The 26,616-nt window shown below is 36.4% G+C and overlaps 1 protein-coding gene across 1 annotated transcript; it reads left to right on the top strand.

Moving 5' to 3' along the window:
• Positions 1 to 1,418: 1,418 nt before the first annotated feature.
• LOC145073444 (uncharacterized) lies at positions 1,419 to 24,986 on the top strand. The gene is made up of 8 exons (XM_079019992.1): positions 1,419 to 1,578; positions 1,732 to 1,864; positions 1,973 to 2,044; positions 2,255 to 2,398; positions 2,514 to 2,585; positions 2,676 to 2,747; positions 2,833 to 2,948; positions 24,791 to 24,986. Exons 1-7 carry the CDS (start codon positions 1,485 to 1,487, stop codon positions 2,936 to 2,938), a joined length of 693 nt encoding a protein of 230 aa, XP_078876118.1. The 5' UTR covers positions 1,419 to 1,484; the 3' UTR covers positions 2,939 to 2,948; positions 24,791 to 24,986.
• The last annotated feature ends 1,630 nt before the right edge of the window (positions 24,987 to 26,616 follow it).

Consider the following 26,616-nt stretch of genomic DNA (forward strand, 5'->3'; position numbering starts at 1 on the left):
CTCATCTTCGGTAACATTTAAGTAGGTGCAAATAAATAAACAAGAAACCAAAAGCAATGAGACCCACTTAGGCAGCCAAACCTCCGAAGAAGTACGGGACGGGTGACGTTGGATTAGATTAGAATATGAACAGTTAGATTTGTTAATGGTGGATATGTATTAGGATGTGGTTCCATTTCAAACAATTTAATTACGATCCAATTTGATTTTTTCTTTTCATTTTTTATTATTAATGTATAATTTAATATTTTATACTTTTTTTAATCATTATATTGGAATTATGTTACCTTGCTAAAATCCAATCTTATGTTTAAAGGAATATAAAAGGCATTTTAATTTTTTATATATCTTTTACATAATTGTTAATTACAATATTTATATTACATAATAACAAAATATGCTAATATATTTATTTTTAAATATCACTACGTTAAATTATTTTCATTATAAACTTTTAAACATAACTTATGCATATCTAAACATATCCTAATTTAATATTTAATATGTATACTTTTTTTATTATAATATATTATTTGTATAAAAATATGATAATGTATATATTTGAAACTAATAGGCCATATTATAAAGTTTTACAAAAATATTGCAATTACATATTACCAAATTGTAGGTTTATATGTTATTTATTTGTAATTTGTAATTTACTCATAATTTGTCAATATGTCAAAAAAATGACATTCTACCCATTTGTTTAATATATAAATATTATATATGAATTACTTATTGTTATCTGTCTTATTTTATAAACTAATTCAAGTTGTTTGTTAACGTTGCAGACATACAATACATTTAATTTCTTCTAACAAAACTAGAAAATTAAATAGTTTTTACTTAGATAATACAAATAATATTAATTTGGATACTACATCAACATATCTATATTTTTTACGTTTATTTCTTCAATTTTATTATAAAAACATATTTTTTTTACCTAATTATACATTTTATATCCTATCCTATTATTGTTTATCGAATTTGTCCATGTTCTGTTTGATGCAAATTTATACTCACCTGATGTATTAAATGGTCTCAAAGTATCCGGTCTACCAAATCATAAGTTAGTTTTAAAAATTGGTGTTTCAGTAATGTTACTGAGAAATATTGATCTGAAAAACGGTTTATAATTACGTGTTGTATTTTTTTATGTTAATTTCATTACATACATTGGTAAGGCATCATCTGCGTTCATTCAACGAGAATCATAGACCAAAAATCAGGGTTTTAAAAATATGCAATATTACAATTCATAAGTTTTCTAAATTAGTGAAATATTATTTTATTACATAATTAAATTTTAAATTCTATTTAAAATTAACACCCGTGGGTTCCACGGGTTTTAACCTAGTTTTATATATAAGGCTTATCTCTTGATGTTATAAATAGGTTTTGTTTGTTTGAACAGTGTTAAATGTTACAAGTGTGGTGCTACTGTATTTCTTGGCCCTGTTGATTAATTATTGAAGAAAATGGATCGGACCTCCACTCTAACCTCAACTTTTGCTCTCCTTCGGTTTATTTTGGTGCTATACATTTTTTCATCGGTTTATGGGAATTCTGAAGGTATGTTCGCTTGGTGCCAATTTAAAACGTTGCAATGTTGCTTTGCAAGACATAGTAATTCACTTCAGCTAATCTTAACATCTTTCTTCCTTGTGAGTGTACGGATTTTAAGATGACCAGGTAATTTTGTAATTGATTTAATGTGTAACACAGGTGATGCTCTGATCACCTTCAAGAAACAATTAAGCGATCCTTACAATGTTCTCCAAAGTTGGGATCCAAGCCATGTTAACCCGTGTACTTGGTTTTATGTTAGTTGCAACTCAAACGGTAGTGTCACACGATTGTAAGCATATCCTACTTTTTTTTTACATTAAATTTTGTTATAGTACTTTCTCTATTGTCATGATTTTCAAAACGAAATCCTGTGCGTTCTTGGATTTCTTGAATGCAGAGATCTCTGGAACATGAGCTTGACTGGTCGACTTGTTCCGCAGCTCGGTCAACTCACCAATTTGTACTACTTGTAAGTGCGGCCATTTAGCAATTGAAACTAGACGTATTTTATTAAGTACAACATGTTCTTATTTTTAGTAAATAAATAATATAAACCATAATAGCAATAGTGACAATAACGGTCACTCGGTCAGGGATGACTTAAACATAACTTTTTTAAACCATAAACTGACGACTTAGTTAACGTTCTAAATAGATCAATCTATGCTCATGATCACAGGGAGATTTCTGGTAATAAGATCACGGGAAAAATTCCTAAAGAGCTTGGGAACTTAAAGAATTTGGTTAGTTTGGATCTTTACATGAATCAGTTAGAAGGTCACATTCCAAGCACATTAGGCCACCTTCAGAAGCTTCGCTACCTGTACGATTTCACATATTTCAAATTCTTTTCACAATATTATTGATTTTATATATTTATGATCATCTTTTCGACATATCATTGCTCACTGTGTCGTTTTCTGCTTGTGCGAGGGCAGACGTCTCCACCGTAATGCTTTGACAGGAACTATCCCATATTCGTTAACCACTATAACTACACTAAATGTTCTGTTAGTATCCAATTTAGCTGGCATATATGCTTTCATGCATTTTATGTATTTTGTGCAACACGTTTAATATATTTAGTGGTTTTATCACAGTGATTTATCTTACAATCGTTTGAGTGGACATGTTCCGGTCAACGGCTCCTTTGCAAAATTTACACCTTTAAGGTCTGCTATTACTTATTTGAATCGTGAAACAATACATGATGTCTCCTTGATATTGACTGCAAAATATTATATTTTTTTTCTTCAGTTTTTTCAATAATCCGGGGTTGATATTTCCTTTGTATGTCCCCCCACCTCAATCTAGAGATGTACCAGTTACTGCTCCAGCTCCAGCTCCAGCTAAGCCCCTATAAATCCATGCAGGTATTTTAAGCATCATTGCTGATTATTACTACTAATACTCTGAGTGTTTTTATTTAATGGACTTAATAAAGCAAACTTAGTGGTTCTTTTTTACATTACGTAGAAAGAATAACTTTAAATAGAGAAATAAGAAATAGTCTTAAATATACGAGCAAATAAAATCCGTTTTTTTTAACTGTACGTTTGGTTCTAGGTTTTCTTTGTTTTGCACTTGGACGTCCTTTTGTTATTTTTTTATTATGTTTTATGTCCTTGTGTATATTTTTAGACATTTTTAGACAGGGACGGACCTAGAATTTTAGATTAGTAGGAGCTAAGATGAATATCGTAAATATATAGAAGGGAGCTTTAACTGATAATACAATAATACCAATGGAGTTAGGGGGACAAAACACCCACTAGCCCCTCTGCTGGCTCCATGTTTTTAGATATTTTTATTATTTATTGTTTATAAAAAATAAATTAAATAATTAATAAACATATATATATATATATATATAGGTTCCACTCTCAACCTTACCTCAACCATCTAACCCTCTCATCTATCTTCTTCTTCTTCTTCTTCTTCTTCTCTCTCTCTCTCTCTCTCTCTCTCTCTCTCTCTCTCTCTCTCTCTCTCTCTCTCTCTCTCTCTCTCTCTCTCTCATATCAATTGAAAAATATAGAAGCCTAAACCATTGGAACATAGCCCTCCACCACTAAAACCATCGGTCGCCGCCGGAACTATCACACCGCCATCTTTTCGTACTTCTCGACTCTCTTATCTTGTTGCTTCTCTCTACTTCGTCTTTTTCCTTTCTTGGCCCGATCTGACTGTTTATCGTCATCTAGTCATGCAGCGGTCATAGCAGAAGATCTGGATCCGATGGTGTTAGCTTTAGGGTCCTGTGGTGGTGTTGGCTTCAATCGGCGGTAGCAATTGATCTGGATCAGATGATGGTGGTGGCTTCCAAGCGACGATATTGGTGTATGTCGTGTCTGTTGGCGTTCTGGTCTTGTTCGAGTTTTGGTCTCGCAGGTGCTGATAATGGGCATGAAGAAAAAGGTGATATGAGATCTTAAATTTAATTTGTAGATTAGGTTTAGAGGTGAGGGTGATATTTTTCTCGCGGGAGGGCGGGGGGAGGGGGGGTAGAGAAGCAGACGAAGGTTGTTTTCCCATCGCAACCTGATGAAAAGGGCTAAAATGGTAGTTGGGAGTGCTTAAGGGTTTTCTATAGTGAGAAGGTTTAAAAGAGGAGTGTATAGGGGGTGTTACTATTAAGACATCATTTAGACACCATATAGACATCTTTATCAAAAGTCAATCAATAGGTAACAATTTTTAATCATTTTTTTTTAAAAAAAAAACAATGTAATTTTAACCAATAAAAATACTTTAAAAACTATAGAGAATGTCTAAATGGTAAAAAGATGTATCCCTTTAGCCAACCCCGTATAGGAAAAAGGGTTTATGAAGTAGGGCATTTTAGTTTGTTTTATTATATAAATGCAAATAATAAATCCTAATAAAATAAATCATAAACGAAAAAAGTCACTTTAAGTTAGTGAGAGACAAAAATGGAATAAAAAAATACACTAGAGACAGTCTAAGAAAAAAAAACCTTAAGGACCAAGCACATTGTTTATACAAACCACATGATTTCAGTAATTTGTACTAGATATTACTTCAAAAACAAATTCATTTGTCTATATTTAAAATTTTGTAAAATGACGTTTTATTGATAAGTAGATGTGTTCGTCATACAACTTTTGAGAACTTCTAACTTCTAACTTTTAACAAAAGAACTTAAAAACAAAAAATAATGCAACTAGCGTTTAACAAAAAACTATATTAGATTTTTAGAAATTGACTTAAATATATTTTTAAATAAATAAATCGTATCCATATTGTTGGTAATTATCTTATATTATTAAATATAAATATAATTTAATCATTATGAGGTCCTTATTTGAAACAACCATATCAGTAGATTTTATAACTTATTAGTTTTCATCTAACAAAGTAATAAATATTTATTATATTAATTTATAAACCAAAATTAATAACATAAAATAATATTGTTTCTTTTAGAACACTGAAACACTTGTAATATCTAAAAATTATTTGGTATGGGTTCTTAGAAAATTGAAATATCTTATTTAATTTATTTGTAAAATACTAAACATTTACGATATGTTTGGTCTATTAACCGACAATCTAACTCTTAGCTGAAAAAAGTTAACTTATAATAGAAAAACTAGTTGTTATATGAAAAACTAGTCCATAGTTAAAAAAATTAACTAATAAAAAATATTATTTGATAAACATAGCTAATTAGCTAGCTGAAAAATATAAAATGATATCATTAGTTAAGCGCATATTTGGAAAATAAAAAAAATAAAAAAAAATAAAAAATAAAAAAAAAAAAAAAAAAAAAAACAATCCTGAAAACATAAGCTATATGTTTGGCATATTAGCTAAAAAATTAGATATAACTAAAAAAGCTAGCTACTAAAAAATGACATTCGGTAAATTAGATGATAAGATAGTTGAATGAAATAAAATGATATAAAAGAGTATTTGAAAATATATGTTTTTATATTATTAATCGAGGGTATATTTAAATTTTTTTAAAAGCAACTAAAATTCTAGTCTAAATAGGTTTTAAAAATGTAGCGTATAAGCCAGTTAACCACCTAGTTTGGTTCACTAATCACAAGAATAGTCTAAGTAGGTTTTAAAAAGGTAATGTATAAGCTACTATTAGCTTGTAAACATGTCAACTTATATTTTTTTGAAAATTTAGCTAGTTATATGACGCCAAACACAACATTATTAATATGCATAATTTTTTTTACCAATTGATTGGCATAACCGACGCTTGATATTAAAATCCTGATGATTTTTAACTTGTGACAATTATAGTCTGGAAGAATAAATTAATCATTATACTATTTCAATCAATACGACAAAATGAAGTTATGGCAACCCCGCTAAATGGTTGCATTAGGCCTTGAAAATTGTGTAATGCCTAAAACAACTTTTTTACCGAAGATTGCATTCAATAAAGTTGCATTTGACCTAAAACAACATTTTTTTTGAAAAAATGCAACCCTTTCTAAAATAGTTGTATATCTTTTTTAGATTCAACCTTTGTAATGCAAGTCAAGCTTTTTTTATGCTCATATGTAGCTTTTTTTATATTTAGATATAACTTCTTTTAACTGTTTTAGTTACACAAATGCAATCTTTTATAACTAATTGCAACCTTTATTATGTTTCTAGTAAAGAACTAAAACATTTCTCTGTAGTATATGCAACCTTTGTTACGTATTTAATTACAAAAATATGCAACATTTGTTTATAGTCAAATGCAACTTTATTTTTGTGAGTTTCTAAAGCTAATACGGTATTTTTTTTAGTCATGCATGCGGTATATATATTTTAATACAATACTACGAATATTCATTATTACTAAAATTACACCATATATAATAACATAAATATCTTATATAATTTTATGGTCTCCTTTGACATGTCTAAATTCAAATTAACAATCATAAATCAAATTCAATAATAAATTGTCAACTATAATCACAAAAAATGTATTAAAGACGTCCTAGACATGTACTAAACATAGAAGATAAATCGTATGAGAAACTATCGACCTTTTGGAGTTTGTTATTCCACAAAATTTTGCATTTTGGCTTCAAAGTTTTCTCTTTGAGTGTTAAATATCTATTCTCATAGCTTCTAATTCGGTGTATTTTATTTATGGTCATCTTAAATCTCTTTTTGCATTTCAATGACTAATTTCTTTGAGCTTCATTTGCTTTGAATGATTCCATAATTCATGTTGGAATCATGTATGATGCATCACCACCACCACTTTTTTTTTTTTATTAATTATTAGTGATACCTCTACTATAAAGTCGATGGTGTCTATCATTCTATTTGTTCATCGCAACCATATAACGACCGACAACATCACTTCCATCTTTTAGAGGTTTGTAGTTCTTCATTTGTTCCTTCAAGTATATTAAAAAATGAATCGGATAATATTTCTTAAAAATATGTTGTTAAGAAGTTGTTTATATTGTAAAAAATATTGCACTTCAGTGTACAAAAAAACGTATTTTTATTACGTAAAAATAGTCATTTGACATCCAAAAATTTGTTATCAAAAGATTGTTTTTATTGTAAAAAACAACATTTTAACATCTAAAAGCTACATTTTAACATCTAAAAGCTCTAATTTAACATCAAAAATGTCGTTTACTATCAAAAGAAAAAATCTATTGTGAAATTGATATACAAACTTACAATTTTCATTGTCGGGTCATCATATGAATAAACAAATTCACGCTTATCTATCATTTTACGTATACGTTAAAATATTTGACGTAGAGTGAGGAATTCTTTGTTTGAATCTTCATTTTTTTGTATTCATGGTAACATAAATATCAAAATGAAAGTATCAAAGTATTGGAAAATAAAAATACAAATCACGAGCAAAATAAAGAAGAAACTAAACATAAATATCAAGTAAGGATAGTTTATAAGGATATGTTGGTATGGAGGGTTTTATCAATGAGCATACCAAAAAAAAAGGACAAAAAGAACTCTGAAACTCACCAAGAAACTGTGAATTTGTAGCTTGCTAGGAACTCTCTAAAGACTCAAGACTGAAATTAATGATCGAGAATGATGACAATGATTGACTCACCTCAAACCCTGCTAAGAGTGAAGCAAACAAATAAGAAATTCCGAAACACTACGACCGAACACCCTAAACAAATCCAAACAATCGTATTACCAGGTTCTCTCAAGTTTAGTACTTTCACAAATATAGTATAAATATTACAATTAGGTGTAGGCTTACTTTCATTAGTGTTTTAGAATTTCTCAGTTTGGCCCATGTTTTGTGTTTTGATCACAAAGCAATATCTGCACTTTAAACAGGATGATATCAAATTTTCTGGAAAATAGGCTTCATTTCCTACATCTTTGTTCTTGTAGTGATTTCATCAAATTCGGACGAGAATGACCTCTACACCCTCGCAAGACATGTCAACGAATATGTCCAAATTTAACTTTGAATCAACAAGTCATCTTAAGATTTAGGGTTTGGCTTAACCCATCAAGAGCTTTAGATAATTGGTTGAAATTGACTCAAATGTTTATTTTACATCTTTTCGATCTTTCTTGTGTTAACCTAAATTTTTTTCTCATTTATTGCAAGGGTAATTAAAAAATAAAATTGGAGGGAATTAAAATTAACAACATAACTTTTTATAATAAAAGTTAAAATTTTTAATAAGAATTGAAACTCTTTTTAAAAAAGTATCAATTTTCAATAAAATATGAAACTTTTTTACTTTAAAAATTTACAAGTTTCAATAAAATTTGCAAAAATTTAAAATCAAAGTTGCAATTTTTGATAAAATTTGCAAGTTTTCTTAACAAAGTTTCATTAAATCATCTAGTTCAACCTTTGTGTTGGGAGGGACATTATTTATAATCAAATAGAACTTGTGTGAAAAGTGTTAAGAAGTAAAGAGGATAAATCGCAAAACTATAAGCACATAAGACATAGTATTTACGTGGTTCGGTTAAGGTGACCTACGTCCACGGACAGGAGGGAATTATTCTTTTATTTTAGAGCTCTCAAAGCCCGTTGGCCAATAGGCCCATGGATAAAGGTAACTAATCATATTCCACCATGTAGCATCTTCTAGAACATTCTTGAGCACCATAGAGGACTTTAGAGCATACCTGTCTCATCAAGGACCAACATGGTCCAACTTGTACCATGGTGGTGCAACAAGTGTATGGATGGCGCAACAGGCTTCAAGTATGGCAGAAGAACATCAAAGTCAGAGCAACAACACCACCTTGGTGCAACAAGAACATACATGACACAAAAAGGCCATGCATGGTGCAAGAGCATACTTCATGGCTCAATAGGAGTACCCCATGGCGCAAATGGGATCCTCATGGTGAAACAACATCCTTCTTGGCATATCCCTTCAACATATGGCGCAAAAAGGTCCCCTTGTTGCTCCATATCACTCCCAAGTGCTCCAAACCCCTTTTGGACGATCTGTTCCTTTGTCACATGCTCCATGTAGCCTAATTGCTCCATTGAGTTCCAAGTGCTCCAAATGCTCCATGAAGATGATCCAAATGCTCGAGTCACATTTAAAAATCTCCACCTTAACTTGAGCATCCTATGAACTACACCTCGAATAAGAACTTCCTCTCCCTTGCTACCATTCGTCCCCGAAGAGATCTACCTCCTGCGATTATCAACCAAATCCAAGCAAAGCTTGAACATTTCCGTTGGCAACAACTTTGTCAACATATTTGTTGGGTTGACTTTGGTATCAATCTTTATTATTAAAAATTTGTCTCCTTCCAAAATATCCCGAATGAAATTCAGCGTGACATCAATGTGCTTCGTCTTCTCGTGATACACAAGGTTCTTTGCAAGACTCAAATCACCTTGACTGTCACAACACAAGACATGCTTCTCCACCTTCAGAACAAGACTCTGAATAATCCTTTCTAACCATATCTCCTCCTTCATTCCTTCTGTCATGGACATGTACTCGGATTCAGTTGTAGACAAATCAACGGTATCTTGTAACGTTGACTTCTAATTGATGGCACATCCGAATAAAGTGAATATGTAGCACGTCTGTGACCTGCAATTCAACAAGTCACCACCATAATTAGAGTCAGCATATCCCACCATGTCACTCTTCGTATTAGCTTCATACAACAATCAAACATCAGTTGTTCCCTTCAAGTATCACAAGATCCACTTTACAGCTTCTCAATGAGTCTTCCCTATATTACTCATAAACCTGCTAACCACACTAACTGCATGAGCCAAATCAGGTATGGTATAGACCATAACAAACATGAGACTACCAACATCACTTGAGTATGGAACCTTGCTCATGTACTTCCTTTCTTTATTAGTAGTGGGTATAGTGCTTAGACCAAGTTTAAAATGAGCCGCCAAAGAAGTTCCAACTGGCTTGGACTGATCACATTTGAAGGACTGTAGAACCTTCTCAATGTACTTTTGTTGAGAAATAGATAACTGCCCTGATCTTCAATCCATTTTGAATCTCCATCCACAATATCTTCTTTGCTACATTCATTCTTTAGGGTCAGCTTCAAGTAGTTTATTCCAACCATGTCTTTAGCTGCGATGAGCATATCATCAACATATAACAACAAATATATGTAGGAATCTAGTGACAATTCATTTGAGTAAACACAATTGTCAAACTGGTTCTGAGTATATCCATTTGATATTATGAATGAATCAAATCTCTTGTACCATTGTCATGGAGACTGCTTCAACCCATAAATGGATTTCTTCATCAAACATACATGATCCCTCTTAGAATCAAGGAACCCTTCTGGCTGGGACATATAAATCTTCTCATTTAATGCACTCACCATGGCCAAAAGAACTCGAATTGTTTGTTCTTCAAGAACGTTAAGAACACCTCGTGATAATAAATTCCTTCCTTCTAAGAAAACCCTTTCACCACCAATGTTGCCTTGAACCTAGTCGGTTCAACTCTTGGTATCTCTTCTTTCTTCTTAAAGATCTATTTTCATCCTACTGGCTTTGCTCCTTTTGGTAATGGGAATAGGTCCCATGTTTCATTCTTCTTTAAAGATTGCATTCCTTCATTCATGTCCATCAACGATTCATTTGCTTCTTTCCTCGCCATAACCTCTTTATATGATTGAGGCTCCTTGGTGTCAATGTCTTCTCCAGTTAATAAAGCAAAAGCAATGGAGTCAAGTTCACCTGAATTCACACGTTCCACATATCTATCAGGTTGTCTAATGAACCTTTTTTATATTCTCTTTTCTATAGATTCAGACATATCATCATTCCTAACATCAGCACCACTGGACGATGAACCCATGGGTTGCTCTTGGGTTTCCTGTTGTCCAGGCTCTTTACTGCCGCCTTGCTCTTTGTCACTTTTCATAACTCTATATGGAGTTTGAATTGTAAACTCCACCTTCTGGCTAGCATCCTGAACTTTGTTCCCTGCTTGACTTGTATCACCTCCTCCCTGGTTACCCATGGCAGATTCATCAAAGGTCACATTTATGCTCATGATATATTTAAGATTTCTTCCTTCTTCTGTACATCATAGTCGATAACCTTTTACTCTTGTTGCATATCCTATAAATATACACGTCATTGCCCTTGGCTCAAGTTTACCATCATTCACATGAGCATATACGGGGAATCCAAATATACATAAACCAAAATAGTCAGAGGGTTTCGCAGATCATACCTCTTGAGGAGTCTTCAAGTCTATTGCAGTTGATGGTGATCTGTTCAGCAGATAGCAAGCAGTGTTAGCTGCTTCCGCCCAAAATTCATTGCATAAGTTAGCAAATATTCGTATGCCCCTTATACGCTTCATAAGAGTTTGGTTCATCCATTTTGCAACTCCACTTTTGTTGTGTTGTGTGCCGTACAATGCGGTGCCTTACTATACCTTCTTCCTTGTAGAAATTATCTATTGGAGCATTGTAGAACTCCAACCCATTGTCAGTCCTCAGAGTCTTGACCTCTTTTCTAGTCTTTTTCTCAACCATGGTCTTTCACTCCATAAACTTGCCAAACACCTCATCTTTGGTCTTTAGAGAGTACAACCAAAACCTTCCTTGAATAGTCATTAATGAACGTCACAAAGTATGATAATCCTCCTTAAGACTTCACTGGTGCAGGACCCTATAGATCTAAGTGAACATACTCTATGATTTCCTTGCTTGTGTGTTGAACGGTACCAAACTTCACTTTGCGATGCTTTCCCATGATGCCAGCTTCACAAAACATTATCTTTTGAGTAGCCTCTACACCAAGCAGTCCTTGTTTACTTAGAAATGACATGCCATTCTCACTCATATTTCCCAAACTACGATGCCACAACTCTGTCTTGTCATCAACTTCATTCAAGGATTGGGAGATAGCCATCGTTCCTATAATCCTACTACCTTCTAGGATATAGATCACTCCACGATTCATCTTCCATTTCATTATAACTAGAGATCCTTTGGTCACTTTGACCCAATCACCTTCATCAGCGTACCTCATCCTATTCTTAGCCAATGTACCGAGAGAAATTAGATTCTTCTGAAGTTCTAGAATGTACCAGCAATCTAAATTCCTGACCATGCCATCGTGCATCTTGATCTGCACTGTGCCACTACCTTTAATACTGCTCACCTAATCATCACCCATTTTGATTGTGCCATCCCACTCTTTGAAGGAGGCGAACCTATCACGATTATACATCATGTGATAGGATGATCAAGAATCCAAGACCCAAGCATCAACATAACTTGATGTACGTCCAATTAGTACATCACCATCATCCCCTTCGTTAGAACTTTCATGAACTACAACAACAGTGTTATTGCTGCTTGATTCACTCTTGGACTTCCCATTCTTTAGATGTGGATAATTTTGCTTGAAGTGTCCCTTCTCCTTGCAGTTATAACATTTCATGTTCGATGAACCCCTAGACTTCGATTTTGAACATGATCTCCCTCTATTTCCCCCTTCCTCTCTTATGTCCTCCCTCTCCATGCAAGGAAACCAGAACTGGACACATCTTCTCCAAATTAAAATTTTCTTTTCAGTTCCTTTGACATCACAGAGTCCTTCACATCATTCACAGAGATCGTTGTCCTACCATAGAGCATAGTATCAATGAAATACTCATATGAGTTAGGAAGAGAACTGTGACATCCCCAAAATCACGGCCAGAAAAGACCGGTTTGTTTATGCTTTATTTAAAAATCAGAGTAACATTTTAAATAAAAGTGTTGCGGAATTTGTCCCAAAACAAAATATGATAAAGATTTATCAAAAGCATTTCCATAGAAATGTATTTCATTAAAAGACTTAAGATGTCATGTTAGTACAGATCAAAAGCATAAACAGTACAATATAAGCCTTACTACATTATTTCATATCTACAGGCCTATATCCGTAATCCCTCGTCCAACATCATATCTATGCTCAAGCGCCACTACCTGTAATACATAAAACTGAGTGGGTCAGGTTTGGGAGCCTGGTGAGCGCATAGGGTTTTCAACCCACAATAAATAAGTTTATTAATTTCATCAATCAACAATAACCCGATTACCCGTTCCTGTTATCCTCACTTTACGTCCCTAAACACCTACCATAAGGGACCTAGCCATACGGTTTAAATCATTGAAAACATGTATAACAATGTTCATCCAGCATAGATAGCAAGTATTCAGATAATATGCACACATAGCATGTAATTTATATAAAATACTTCATGTCTATGTGTAAGCTGAAAGTAACTAAGCACTCACCTGAAAGGTGGTGACTCAGCACTCAGACAGCGCTTCGATACTCTCAAAACGATTTTCCTTCGATGAAACCTAGTATCGATACCACTAGGGTTTAGTCTAACGATAACCGCGACAAACTAATTGTCTGACTATTATTATTATTATTATATAAGAGTTAATAACACTCAATATAACTCATAATAATAGCCCAAATAATTATTTTGAGAACCTAATAACATTCCTATAATTATTTGAAAGTTATATTAAAAATTGCGTAAGCGTAGCACACTTACAGCGAATTTTATCGAAAACCGAAACTTAATTGAAGCAGCGTTTCGAAACCGAAAGACTCCTTTTTCTCGGGACTCCGGGAGCCTCGGGGCTTCCCTAGGGTGCTAGGGGGTTTTTCTAGGGTTTAGGGGGGGGGGGGGGGTTTGGGGTTGTAGAGAGAGAAAGATTGTAGAGAGAGAAGTGAAAAATGGATGAGAAATGAAGCTGCCTTCGCTGCCTTTTATAGCCTGCGAGGCCTAGGTACGCTGGGCGTACCTCGGACCTAAGCTGGGCGTAATGGCTCGGATAAGATCAGCAGGTGGCATCCTCCGAAAGGCGCGACGAGGCTCAAGCTGGACCGCAGGACGCTGAAGTACGTGAGGCGTTCTGTCCTCGCATGCGGCGCATAAGGAGAACGCTGGGCGTCCGAGAGGCAACGTGTCGGCCATCTGAAGTGAGCCATGATCAGCAAGCGACGGTCAGGATCTTACCACGTCATCGTTCTCGCATCAGATTTCGCAATTTCACTTTCCAACTTTAAAAATTCGTAACTTTCGCGTACGAGCTCTGTTTTTGACGTTCTTTATATACACACGAAGGTGGGAACGTACTCTATAACTTTCTTTTAGGCTCCGTTGGCTAATTTTGACTCGATTTTAAATTTTATATTATTAACAGACCGGGACAGGATTGGTCTGTTAAATCCTCATAACTTCTTCATCCGACGTCCGTTTTCGCCCATCTTTTTCTCGTTACGCTACTCTCAACGAGATCTTCGATTCTCTTTTAGGTCGTGTCGGCTTAAAATCACTCGATCTAATATTCGAATTTCGGGCTGTACACTGCTATTCCGAAACTTCGAAAAATCATAACTTCTTCATACGAAGTCAGATTTGGGCGTTCTTTTTATCGATGTTCTTAGTTTAACATATTCTACGACTTTCATTTAGATTGCTAAGGCTAAATCTCTCTCTATCGTAAATTCACTATTTACGCTTTCCGGTATCGTGCCGGTTCTGTCGCGAAACTTCGACGGGTCATAATTTCTTCGTTATAACTCGGATTTCAGCGTTCTTTATATGTACGGAAACCTTGAGACATATTCTACAACTTTATGTAGAGATATCGGGATTATGTCACACTTTAATTTTGACGCTCATTTTTATTATTTATTAATTATACATTTATAATTAAATAATAAACACACATAATTCACATAATACTCAAATATTTCATCTTTATTACTTCAAAAAGAGTTACAAGAGTTGACCTAGACTATTACATTGACAAAAATGCCTAGCCCTGAAACCCGGGCGTTACAATTCTCTCCCGCTTAGGATGATTCCGCCCCGGAATCATGAATCAGCAAACAGATGTGGATAGCGACTCATCATGTCATCCTCTGTTTCCCAAGTGAGATTCGGCCCGTTCGAATGTTTCCACCGGACTAGCACTAAGTCGACCATATTGCGTCGTAACTTCTTAGTCTTACGGTTAACAATTGCCTCGGGCTCTTCGATTAGCCTTTTGTTCTCATCCATCCTTAACTCTGAGATTGGAATTATGTCGGGAACATCTCTCGTGAATTTCCTCAAATAACACACATGGAAGGTGTTATGAATACCATTGAGTTCTTCGGGCAATTCCAGCTTGTAAGCTTGGTTCCCAGTCTTCTGAAGAACTTTGAACGGTCCAATAAACCTTGGACTCAACTTTCCTTGTTTCCCAAATCGTATAAGTCCCTTCCACGGCGAGACTTTAAGCAAAACGGAATCCCCAACTTCGAAGGTTATTGGTCGTCTTTTCTTGTCAGCATAGCTCTTCTAACGATCCTAGGCTGCTAACATTCTAACCCTAATCACCTTCAACTTCTCAGCAGTCTCATGGACTATCTCGGGTCCCATAAACTGCTTCTCTCCAGCTTCAAGCCAACAAGACGGCGTACGAAACTTTTGTCCATACAAGGCTTGATAAGGTGCCATCTTGATGCTCGAGTGGAAACTGTTGTTGTATGAGAATTCTACCAGAGGTAAGTGCTAGTCCTAATTCCCTTGGAATTTGACGGTACATGCTCTCAGCATATCTTCCAGTGTCTGAATCGTTCTTTCGCTCTGACCATCGGTTTGCGGATGGTAAGCAGTACTCAAACATAAGTTCGTACCCAATTCCTCTTGTAGACTCCTCCAAAACCTCGACGTGAAACGACTATCACGATCTGACACAATCGTAAGAGGGACACCGTGAACAATTACAATTTCCTTCACGTAAGAATTTGCGAGCTTATCCATAGAGCACTTCTCGTTGGCTGCTATGAAGTGTGCACTTTTGGTGAAACGATCCACGACTACCCAAATCATGTCGTGTCCGTTCTTCGTTCTGGACAGTTTAGTCACAAAATTTATGGTGATGTATTTCCATTTACCCATGGGTACAGGTAAAGGTTCTAAACTCCCATACGTTTTTTTGATGTTGTGCCTTAACCCTCGCACATGTTACGCACTCGGCCACATACTTCGTAACATCGAGCTTCTTCGTCGGCCACCAGTAGTAGGGTTTTTGGTCCCTATACATTTTAGTGCTACCGGGATAAATTGAGTACATGGTCTTATGTGCTTCTTCCATCAGAAGATATCTTATTCCTCCCGTCTTAGGTATCCAAATTCGATCTTGGAATACCTTCAGTCCTCGATTGTTGGTACCGAACACTAACGTTCTTCCCAAACGTTCTTCCTTTCGGTCATTCTTCTCTAAAGCTTCTTCTTGAGCTTTCCTGATACTTTCCACAATCGTCGAGACGACTTCAATTCTTAACGCTCTTGGCCTTTTCCTTTCAAGATTGACTTTCCGACTGAGAGCATCAGCAACAATATTTGCTTTACCTGGGTGGTAAAGTATCTCACAGTCGTAGTCCTTGAGAAGTTCTAGCCAGCGTCGTTGCCTCATGTTCAACTCCTTCTGATTAAAGAGATACTAGAGACTCTTATGATTAGTGAAGAGCTTGCACTTCGTGCCGTAGAGGTAATGCCTCCATATCTTTACGGCAAATATTACCGCTGCCAACTCCAGATCATGAGTGGGGTAGTTCTTTTCGTGCTCTTTCAATTGTCGAGATGCGTAAGCTATCACCTTTTCTCTTTGGGTCAGAACACAACCCAACCCGACTCCAGATGCATCACTATAAACCGCAAAGTCTTCAACTCCATTGGGTAGAGAAAGTATCGGTGCTTCACATAATTTCTTCTTTAGCTTCTCGAATGCCTCATCGTGTTTCTCACTCCATGAATACGTAGCTCCTTTATGAGTCAAAGTTGTTAATGGAGCAGCTATCGAAGAAAAGCCTTGGATAAATCGTTGATAATATCCGGCTAATCCTAGAAAGCTTCGAATCTCCGTGGGACTCTTTGGACGTTCCCACTTCATTACAGCCTCGATCTTTGCGGGGTCAACCATTATTCCCTCTTAGTTAACAACATGACCTAAGAATTGAACTTCCCGTATCCAAAAGTCGTATTTGGAGAACTTTGCAAAAAGCTTCTCCTTCTTCAACACTTCTAATACTTCCCGCAGATGCTTGCCATGCTCCTGTTGGCTTTTCGAGTAGATGAGAACGTCGTCGATGAATACTATCACGGATTTATCGAGGAATGGTTTACAACCCCTGTTTATCAAATCCATGAATGTTGTTGGAGCATTGGTTAGTCCGAACGACATAACCAAGAACTCGTAGTGTCCATATCTTGTTCTGAATGCAGTCTTCTCAATATCCTGCTCTCTCACCTTCAGCTGATGATATCCTGACCTAAGATCAATCTTTGAGAAGTAGCTCGAACCTTGCAGCTGATCGAATAGGTCATCAATCCTCGGCAATGGATACTTGTTCTTCACCGTTGCCTTATTCAGCTCTCGGTAGTCTATACACATTCTCATACTTCCGTCCTTCTTCTTCACGAATAACACCGGAGCTCCCCAGGGTGATGAACTAGGTCGAATGAAACCGTTGTCCAACAGCTCCTGAAGTTGCGTCATGAGCTCCTTCATCTCCGTCGGTGCTAATCGGTATGGTGCTTTTGCTATCGGTGTTGTTCCTGGTAACAAGTCTATACGAAATTCCACTTGTCTATCAGGTGGTAATCCGGGAAGATCTTCGGGAAAGACTTCCGGATAATCACATACAACCGGTATATTCTGCACCTCTTTCTTTTCTTTCTTAGCATCGATTACGAATGCCAAGTACGATGCACATCCTTTGGACAAACATTTCCTGGCTTTCATCAGGGATATGATTCCAGAATTCACTATGTGTTTGTCCCCGTACACCATAAATGATTCATTTCCGGGTGGGTTCACCCTTACTATCTTCTTTCGGCATTGAATCTCAGCATCGTTGGCGCTAAGCCAATCCATACCCAAAACGATGTCGAAACCGTTTAACTCTATGGGAAATAGCTCTTCGTGGAATTCGTTTATGTTTAGGTCAATGACGATGTTCCTAATACGATTACTAACAGGTACGAATTTGCCACTGGCAACTTCTACAATCAGGGCATTATCTAGTTTTTCTACAGGCAATGCTAATTTCCCACCGACACAAAGGAGTAGTTGGCTCCAGAATCAAATAGTATATTTGCAGGCAAACCATTTACAAGAAAGGTACCTGAAGCGACGTCTGCTGCCTCCTTCGCAGCCTCGAACGTCATCTGGAAGGCTCTCGCCTTCGGCTTCGGTGGTATGTTGGGTTTTCCTGCCTCCTTCTTCTTCGGGCAATCCTTTGAAATGTGCCCCTCCTCGTTGCACTCATAACAGACCTTCTTAGTGAACGTGCATTCGTTGGTGTAGTGCCCAGGCTTTCTACACTTGAAACAAGTGACCCCTCCGTCACACTTCCCAGAGTGCTTCTTTTTGCACTTGCCACACCACTTCGCTTCTGATCCTCCTCCTCTCGAACCAGACTTCGAGAATCTACCCTTCTTACCGGACCTTGAGGATCCGTCAAATCTCCTTTTCTCTCCCACTTCCGCTCTCTCCAGACCCTTCTCTCGTATCTGGGTCTCCACATTCTTAGCAGCCCAGATGGCGGCTTTCAGAGTGGTAGTTTGCTTAACCATTGGACCGAAGTCCGCTGGTAATCCGAGGGCAAATTTGTTAACCTTGGAGAGTTCAGTTGGGACGAGGTGAGGAACAAGCTTCATTTTCTCAGTAAAGCTTGCAGCGTATTCAATAACGCTCATTCTTCCCTTCTTCAGATTCTGGAATTCGTTGTTGATTTCCAGAAGATCCTGCTCAAAGCAGTATTGCATCTTCAACTGTACCAGAAAATCCTCCTACGACATCTTGCTTGCTTCATCTTTGGGCATTGAGTCAGCTAGTAGCTTCCACCAGCTTAGTACCCCAGATTTCAATAGAGGAACCGCGAGAGCGGTCTTCTGCCTATTGCTACACTCGCAACTCTCAAACATCGTCTCCATCTCAAAGATCCAGTTCATGACTTCCACCGGCTTCGGGCTTCCAGATAGACTCGGTGGTTTGGACGTAAGGAAATCCTTGTATTTGCATCCACGTCCGTCATTTTCTCCATCCTGGTGGTTTTGCCTAACTATTGGTGGGTTGGCTTGACCAACAGTCCCACTGTAGTTTCCCTCCTCAGTCTGCCCTTCGTTCAACTCGGGCTGTTCGATCTGAATAGTCTCTTCCTTTCGATTTTGCCGGAGCAAACGTCTAGTTTCCTCCATTTGACGATCCAACATAGCCTGGATCATCGCTTGCACTCCGACCATCGTGACTGGTTCATGTGCAACTTCTTCTACAAGAGGTATTTGTTGAACCACTGGGGGTTGGTTCCTATCTCCATTTGCGTTTACGTTTCCGCTACGGGTCCTTGCCATCTTGATATATACACCGAATAAGGTGAATTTAGATCTTTATTTAGGATAGACGTTTAAATCGTCCTTATCACTCCGAAACGTTTACATGCTAGTTCTAATGTCGTAGTCGTACATTTAGAATCCTAAACACATAAGGTTTCCAGATCCGGTCGGCAACAGACCATAGATCCGAACAAAATAACAGCATATCATGCACAAATCATTTAGAACATAAAATCATTTTAGGCACAATTCCTAAAATAAGCTAGTGCTCACACCTCACAATCATCGCTTAGAATTCTAAGTTTAAGTCTAGAAATCCTACAAATTCCTAGTTCGCTTAAACTAATGCTTTGATACCAACTGTGACATCCCCAAAATCACGGCCAGAAAAGACCGGTTTGTTTATGCTTTGTTTAAAAATCAGAGTAACATTTTAAATAAAAGTGTCGGAATTTGTCCCAAAACAAAATATGATAAATATTTATCAAAAGCATTTCCATAGAAATGTATTTCATTAAAAGACTTGGGATGTCATGTTCGTACTGGTCAAAAGCATAAACAGTACAATATAAGCCTTACTACATTATTTCATATCTACAGGCCTATATCCGTAATCCCTTGTCCAACATCATATCTATGCTCAAGCGCCACTACCTGTAATACATAAAACTGAGTGGGTCAGGCTTGGGAGCCTGGTGAGCACATAGGGTTTTCAACCCACAATAAATAAGTTTATTAATTTCATCAATCAACAATAACCCGATTACCCGTTCCTGTTATCCTCACTTTACGTCCCTAAACACCTATCATAAAGGACCTAGCCTAAGGATCATCATCGGGACGGACACCACTGCTAAGGGGATTCCTCAGCAATAAATGTCCTAAAGGCAACCATGTGGGGGATGGAGTACACCGGTGAAGACATCGTTCACAAACACCTACAGGTTGCGAGCCTGCTTGTGTTCCACTGGACTGTCTAGAAGAGTCCGTGGTTGTCATCCATACTCCGCTAGATGAAAGAATCAACAACATCAACATCGAGGCCTCTCATCATTTTATCACACATCACCTATTACATCTACCCATGTTTTACCCCAAAATTTTCGTAGATAGAAAATACATATACAGTTTAAATCATTGAAAACATGTATAACAATGTTCATCCAGCATAGATAGCAAGTATTCAGATAATATGCACACATAGCACGTAATTTATATAAAATACTTCATATCTATGTGTAAGCTGAAAGTAACTATGCACTCACCTGAAAGGTGGTGACTCAGCACTCAGACAGCGCTTCGATACTCTCAAAACGATTTTCCTTCGATAAAACCTAGTATCGATACCACTAGGGTTTAATCTAACGATAACCGCGACAAATTAATTGTCTGACTATTATTATTATTATTATATAAGAGTTAATAACACTCAATATAACTCATAATAATAGCCCAAATAATTATTTTAAGAACCTAATAACATTCCTATAATTATTTGAAAGTTATATTAAAAATTGCGTAAGCGTAGCACACTTACAGTGAATTTTATCGAAAACCGAAACTTAATTGAAGCAGCGTTTCGAAACCGAAAGACTCCTTTTTCTCGGGACTCTAGGAGCCTCGAGGCTTCCCTAGGGTGCTAGGGGGTTTTTCTAGGGTTTAGGGGGGTTTGGGGTTGTAGAGAAAGATTGTAGAGAGAGAAGTGAAAAATGGGTGAGAAATGAAGCTGCCTTCGCTGCCTTTTATAGCCTGCGAGGCCTAGGTACGCTGGGCGTACCTCGGACCTACGTTGGGCGTAATGGCTCGTATAAGATCAGCAGGTGGCATCCTCCGAAGGGCGCGACGTGGCTCAAGCTGGACCACAGGAGGCTGAAGTACGCGCGGTGTTCCGTCCTCGCACGCGGCGCATAAAGAGAACGTTGGGCGTCCGAGAGGCGACGTGTCGGCCATCCGAAGCGAGCTGTGATCAGCAAGCGACGGTCAGGATCTTGCCACGTCATTGTTCTAGCATCAGATTTCGCAATTTCACTTTCTAGCTTTAAAAATTCGTAACTTTCGCGTACGAGCTCCATTTTTGACGTTCTTTATATCCACGCGAAGGTGGGAACGTACTCTACAACTTTCGTTTAGGCTCCGTCGGCTAATTTTGACTCGATTTTAAATTTTATATTATTAACAGACTGGGACAGGATTGGTCCGTTAAATCCTCATAACTTCTTCATCCGACGTCCGTTTTCGCCCATCTTTTTCTCGTTACGCTACTCTCAACGAGATCTTCGATTCTCGGGCTGTACACTGCTATTCTGAAACTTCGAAAAATCATAACTTCTTCATACGAAGTCAGATTTGGGCGTTCTTTTTATCGATGTTCTTAGTTTAACATATTCTACGACTTTCGTTTAGATTGCTAACGCTAAATCTCGCTTTATCGTAAATTCACTATTTACGCTTTCCGATATCGTGCCGGTTCTGTCGCGAAAACTTCGACGGGTCATAACTTCTTCGTTATAACTCGGATTTCGACGTTCTTTATATGTACGGAAACCTTGAGACATATTCTACAACTTTATGTAGAGATATCGGGATTATCTCACACTTTAATTTTGACGCTCATTTTTATTATTTATTAATTATACATTTATAATTAAATAATAAACACATAAACACACATAATTCACATAATACTCAAATATTTCATCTTTATTACTTCAAAAAGAGTTACAAGAGTTAACCTAGACTATTACATTGACAAAAATGCTTAGCCTTGAAACCCGGGCGTTACAAGAACATAAGAGAATGAGCGCCTAATGTTCATCTTTAATCTTCACGTCAACAGCTTGTAGATCTAACCTTTGCTTCAGATAGAACCTTTGTTTTCGGTACAACATTTGCCTCGGTACTTCATCTATTAAGTTAAAAAAAATGGCACTATGTGACTTCGCCAGAATGTCCACCTTCTTATCACCTACCACGTCCTTTGGCAATTCTGCCTCTCCTTCCAGTGCCGCCGCACATCCTTGTTGAACTAGAAGAGCCCCCATCTTCACCTTTCACAAAATGAAGTCATTTGAGCCATTGAACTTCTCCAAATCAGTCCTGTGAGATGCCATCTTTAATCATAGGAGTACAAACCACAACTTTGATACCACTTGTTAGGAAGTAAAGAGGATAACTAGCAAAACTCTAAGCACACAAGACACAATATTCACGTGGTTCGGTCAAGGTGAGCTATGTCTATGGGCAGGAGGGGGGGTATTCTTTTATTTTAGAGCTCTCAAACAGAGGTTACAAGTACAATTACATAGAGATTCGCCTATCACTCTATAATTCAAGATACAAAATGACCTGACATGCATCCCTATTTATAGTAGACAGATCAGGCCTAAAACCCTAATGGGCCAAGCCCATTAGCCCATAGGCCTATGAATGGAGGTAACTAATCATATTCCGTCATGCAACATCTTTTGGAATATTCTTGAGCAACATAGAGGACTTCATAGCATACTTGGCTCATTAAGGACCAAGATGGTTCAACTTGCATCATAATGGTGCAACAAGGGTATGGATGATGCAACAGGCTTCAAGTGTGTCACAAGAACATCAAGATTTGAGCAACAACACCACCTTGGTGCAACAGGAACATACATGGCACAACAAGGCCATGCATGGCATAAGAGCATACTCCATGGCTCAATAGGAGTACCCGATGACGCAAGAGGGATCCTCATGGCGCAAGAGGGAGTATAATGGCGCAATAAGGAATGCGTTTGGTGCAACATCATCCTTCTTGGCCCATCCCTTCAACATATGGCGCAACAAGGTTCCCTTGTTGCTCCATATCACTCCCAAGTATTCCAAACCTCTTCTAGGAGCAACAAACCCCCTTCGTAGGAGCCTTTGCTTTGCCACATGCTCCATGAACCTCGACTAATACCACGCTGCGAACATGAGACTCTAACTCATGCCATTGAGTTTTTACAGACGAACCTCCATGGTCATATGGGCTGAATAATGCAAGAATTTAAACATGGGTTAATAGGTTATCCAACATATTTTTCATATGTTTTACCAAAGCATCACAACCCAACTGGTGACCACTCTTATACAAATAAAAGCTACCACTTCCAGCTTCCAACTATAACTTCTAGCTAATTTCACCAACACGACTTAAGTCTAGAGAAGACATAGCATAAATATTGGTTTTCTTAAACTACTATATTTACTATATGGTAACTGTGAACATTTCATTCAACCTTTTACATCTACTTCAGCCACTAACCTGTATTGTGATGCATGGACTTGGCGACGAGATATTTTGTAGGTATATAAAACAATGATAAAGGGTATATGCATAATTTCTTTATGAAACTTCAATGTCATAAAAGTATTTCAAATTTTAATTGAAGATTTGAAAATATGAACTATTGTGGATTGGCGATTTAACATGGATCGACAATTTAGCAGGTGTTCGACACATAATTTTTTGGCAGATTCTAGCATTTAGTTTGTAAGAAAAAACTTGAGAAAAAGAAACAATTTGTTTGCAAGTAGTAGCCTTTAGTTTTTAGTTAAAGCGGAAAACTTCAAATCCAAAAAGTTACTTCGACTAACATTTAACAAAAAGTGTTTTTTTTTTTATTTTTTTTAAATTGATTTAATTACCTTTTGATAAAATCAATGACGTGTTTTAAATAATTCATTTTATATAATTTTATATGTTTTAAATGTTTCAAACTATTTTTGCTGAAGAGTCATATAAAAATAAAAACTATCATGTTCCATCTAATTTTGCCAAAAAAATGCCCTTAAGCTGGTTATGGAAACACTGTTGTGTCTTAGAGTGATATTAACCAAATATTTGAATAAAAACGATAATATTAATATTTTATGATACAAAAATGTACGATAACTAATGATGTGATTTCTCATTTCAGAGTCTAAATGAGAATAACATTTCGGAATTGACCAATGTGGGTCTAGTTCGTTCGGTAAAGGTGTAACTTTTTTTGATTGAAGGTCACCGGTTTAAATCCGGGCGTAAGCGAATTAACAAACTTGTTGAATTTTATTTATAACTATTAAACATCCGTTTGAAAAAATAGAATAATATTCAATCAATTTTTATAATAATCATATTAGATTTTATTAAATTCGTAAGAAACCATCAACAAACAAGAAACTGTAAGGTACAGGGAACATGTAACTACTAAAGACGAGATCCACTCGCAAATAAACTATAATTCTTCTTTATGCGATGCATCTTCCATTTGTTGGTTTCCTTTAATTTAGCAATTAATCTATATTTTTTTGCGATGTGTTTTGACTTATTGAATGCAATTTTGCAGGCGAAGAACCAAGTGATGAGCGGTTTACGGACTACGTTTATTTCGGAAGTACTCGTATTATAAGTGTTTGAATAATGATTTAATTTAAAATATAACAATATATGTGCGAGTGAGAGTTTGATCATTGTTGAATAACAACATTTTACTTAAAATAAATATTTATTAGCAGTTGAAATAAAAAAGTCTTTGTATTTTACTTCTGAGCAATGTTTTAAAAATCGGTTTGAACCGACTGTTTGAGCCAATTGGATCTGGTACCGTAGAAGAGAACGGTTCAACAACAACCGGGTTTATGTCAATTTCTAGTCTAGATCAAACCAGACGGTTTCTTTAAACACTAGGTTGAACCAACATGATAGAAATGATAAAAAACCGTTTGAACCGGTTCATTAAACATGGATAGTTGAATTTCAATTATTTGTTAACAAAACAACATATTTTCAAAGCAAATTGAACGATTCAATTGACCTGGTTGACTCGAAGTATACACAACTTAAGGATCGATGCACATCACTGTCAAATGTAGAAAAATTATTGATTTTATATGTAGGAAAATAGAAATTGCATAAAAATTAGTGATTTTATATGTAGGAAAATAGAAATTGCATAAAAATTATTGAAGTCGGGTTGAACCAACGATCGAATAGGCTTAACCGAAAATCGATCATTGGAACAGTTCAACTGAAAACCGGGTTTTAAAAAAAATTTCAAGCCATTCGGGGCTTTCCGGCGCTCCGGAACTCACTTCTAACACCTAAGAGGTGCTAGGAAAAAGCCTAGAGGGTTTGGGGTGCTTGGGAGAGAATTGAAGTGAATTGCTGTGAAAAAATGAGAAGAAACGAACTCTATTTATAGGCTGGGCGAAGTACGTACACGGGGCGTACTAGAGCTGTACGATGGGTGTACTCAGTACGTGGGGCTTACCAACAGCTAAGCGGGGCGTTCACTGCCACTTGTCAGCATCCGGTGGCATGGCGTGGGGAGAAAGCAACGATCAAGATTTAGCCACGTGTTACATCTGAAGTTAATTAACAAAAACTAATTATTTTCTAAAATCCGTAACTTTCTCATGCGAGCTCCATTTTTAAGGTTCTTTATATCTACGCGTAGGTAGCGACACGATGTACAACTTTTGTTTAGACTCTGTCAGCTAGTTTTGAATTTATTTTTTAAGTTATATTTTAACAGACTTAGACAATTAAAGTCTATTAAAAATTCATAACTTTGTCATCTGTCATCCGTTTTTTACTGTCTTTATATCGTTGATCTCTTATTAACAAAATCTTCAATTCTTATTTAGGTTGTGTCAGCTAAAAATATATCGGTCTAAAATTCGATTTCCAAGTTGTGCACTACTATGCTAAATCTTAGAAAAACCATAACTTCTTCACACGAAGTTAGATTTGGACATTGTCTATATGCACACTCTCGGTTTAACATATACTTCGACTTTCGTTTAGATCGATAAGGCTAAAAAGTATTTTGTCAAAAATTCACTTTTTAGGATATGCGGTGTCATGCCGGTTTAGTCGCAAAACTTCGACGAGTTATAACTTCTCTGTTATAGTTTGGATTTCAGCGTTCCTTATATGTACAAAATCCTTGTGACATATATAATAATTTTGGTTAACATTAGTTACTCTAAATAATCATCTATTAAAAATTCATTTTTAATGCATATTATCTCTAAATTGACTAGCCCCAATCTGCGTGCGTTACAATTATCTGCCCCTTAGGATGAATACGTCCCGGTTATCATCAACAAAATAGGGCTTCTATAATGACTAAATATGTTAGCATATCATCCTAGGTAATAACCGTAACTC

The sequence above is a fragment of the Lactuca serriola genome, chromosome 9, assembly GCF_051521515.1.
Source record: "Lactuca serriola cultivar US96UC23 chromosome 9, Lser_US96UC23_V15, whole genome shotgun sequence".
Classification (NCBI taxonomy): Eukaryota; Viridiplantae; Streptophyta; class Magnoliopsida; order Asterales; family Asteraceae; genus Lactuca; species Lactuca serriola.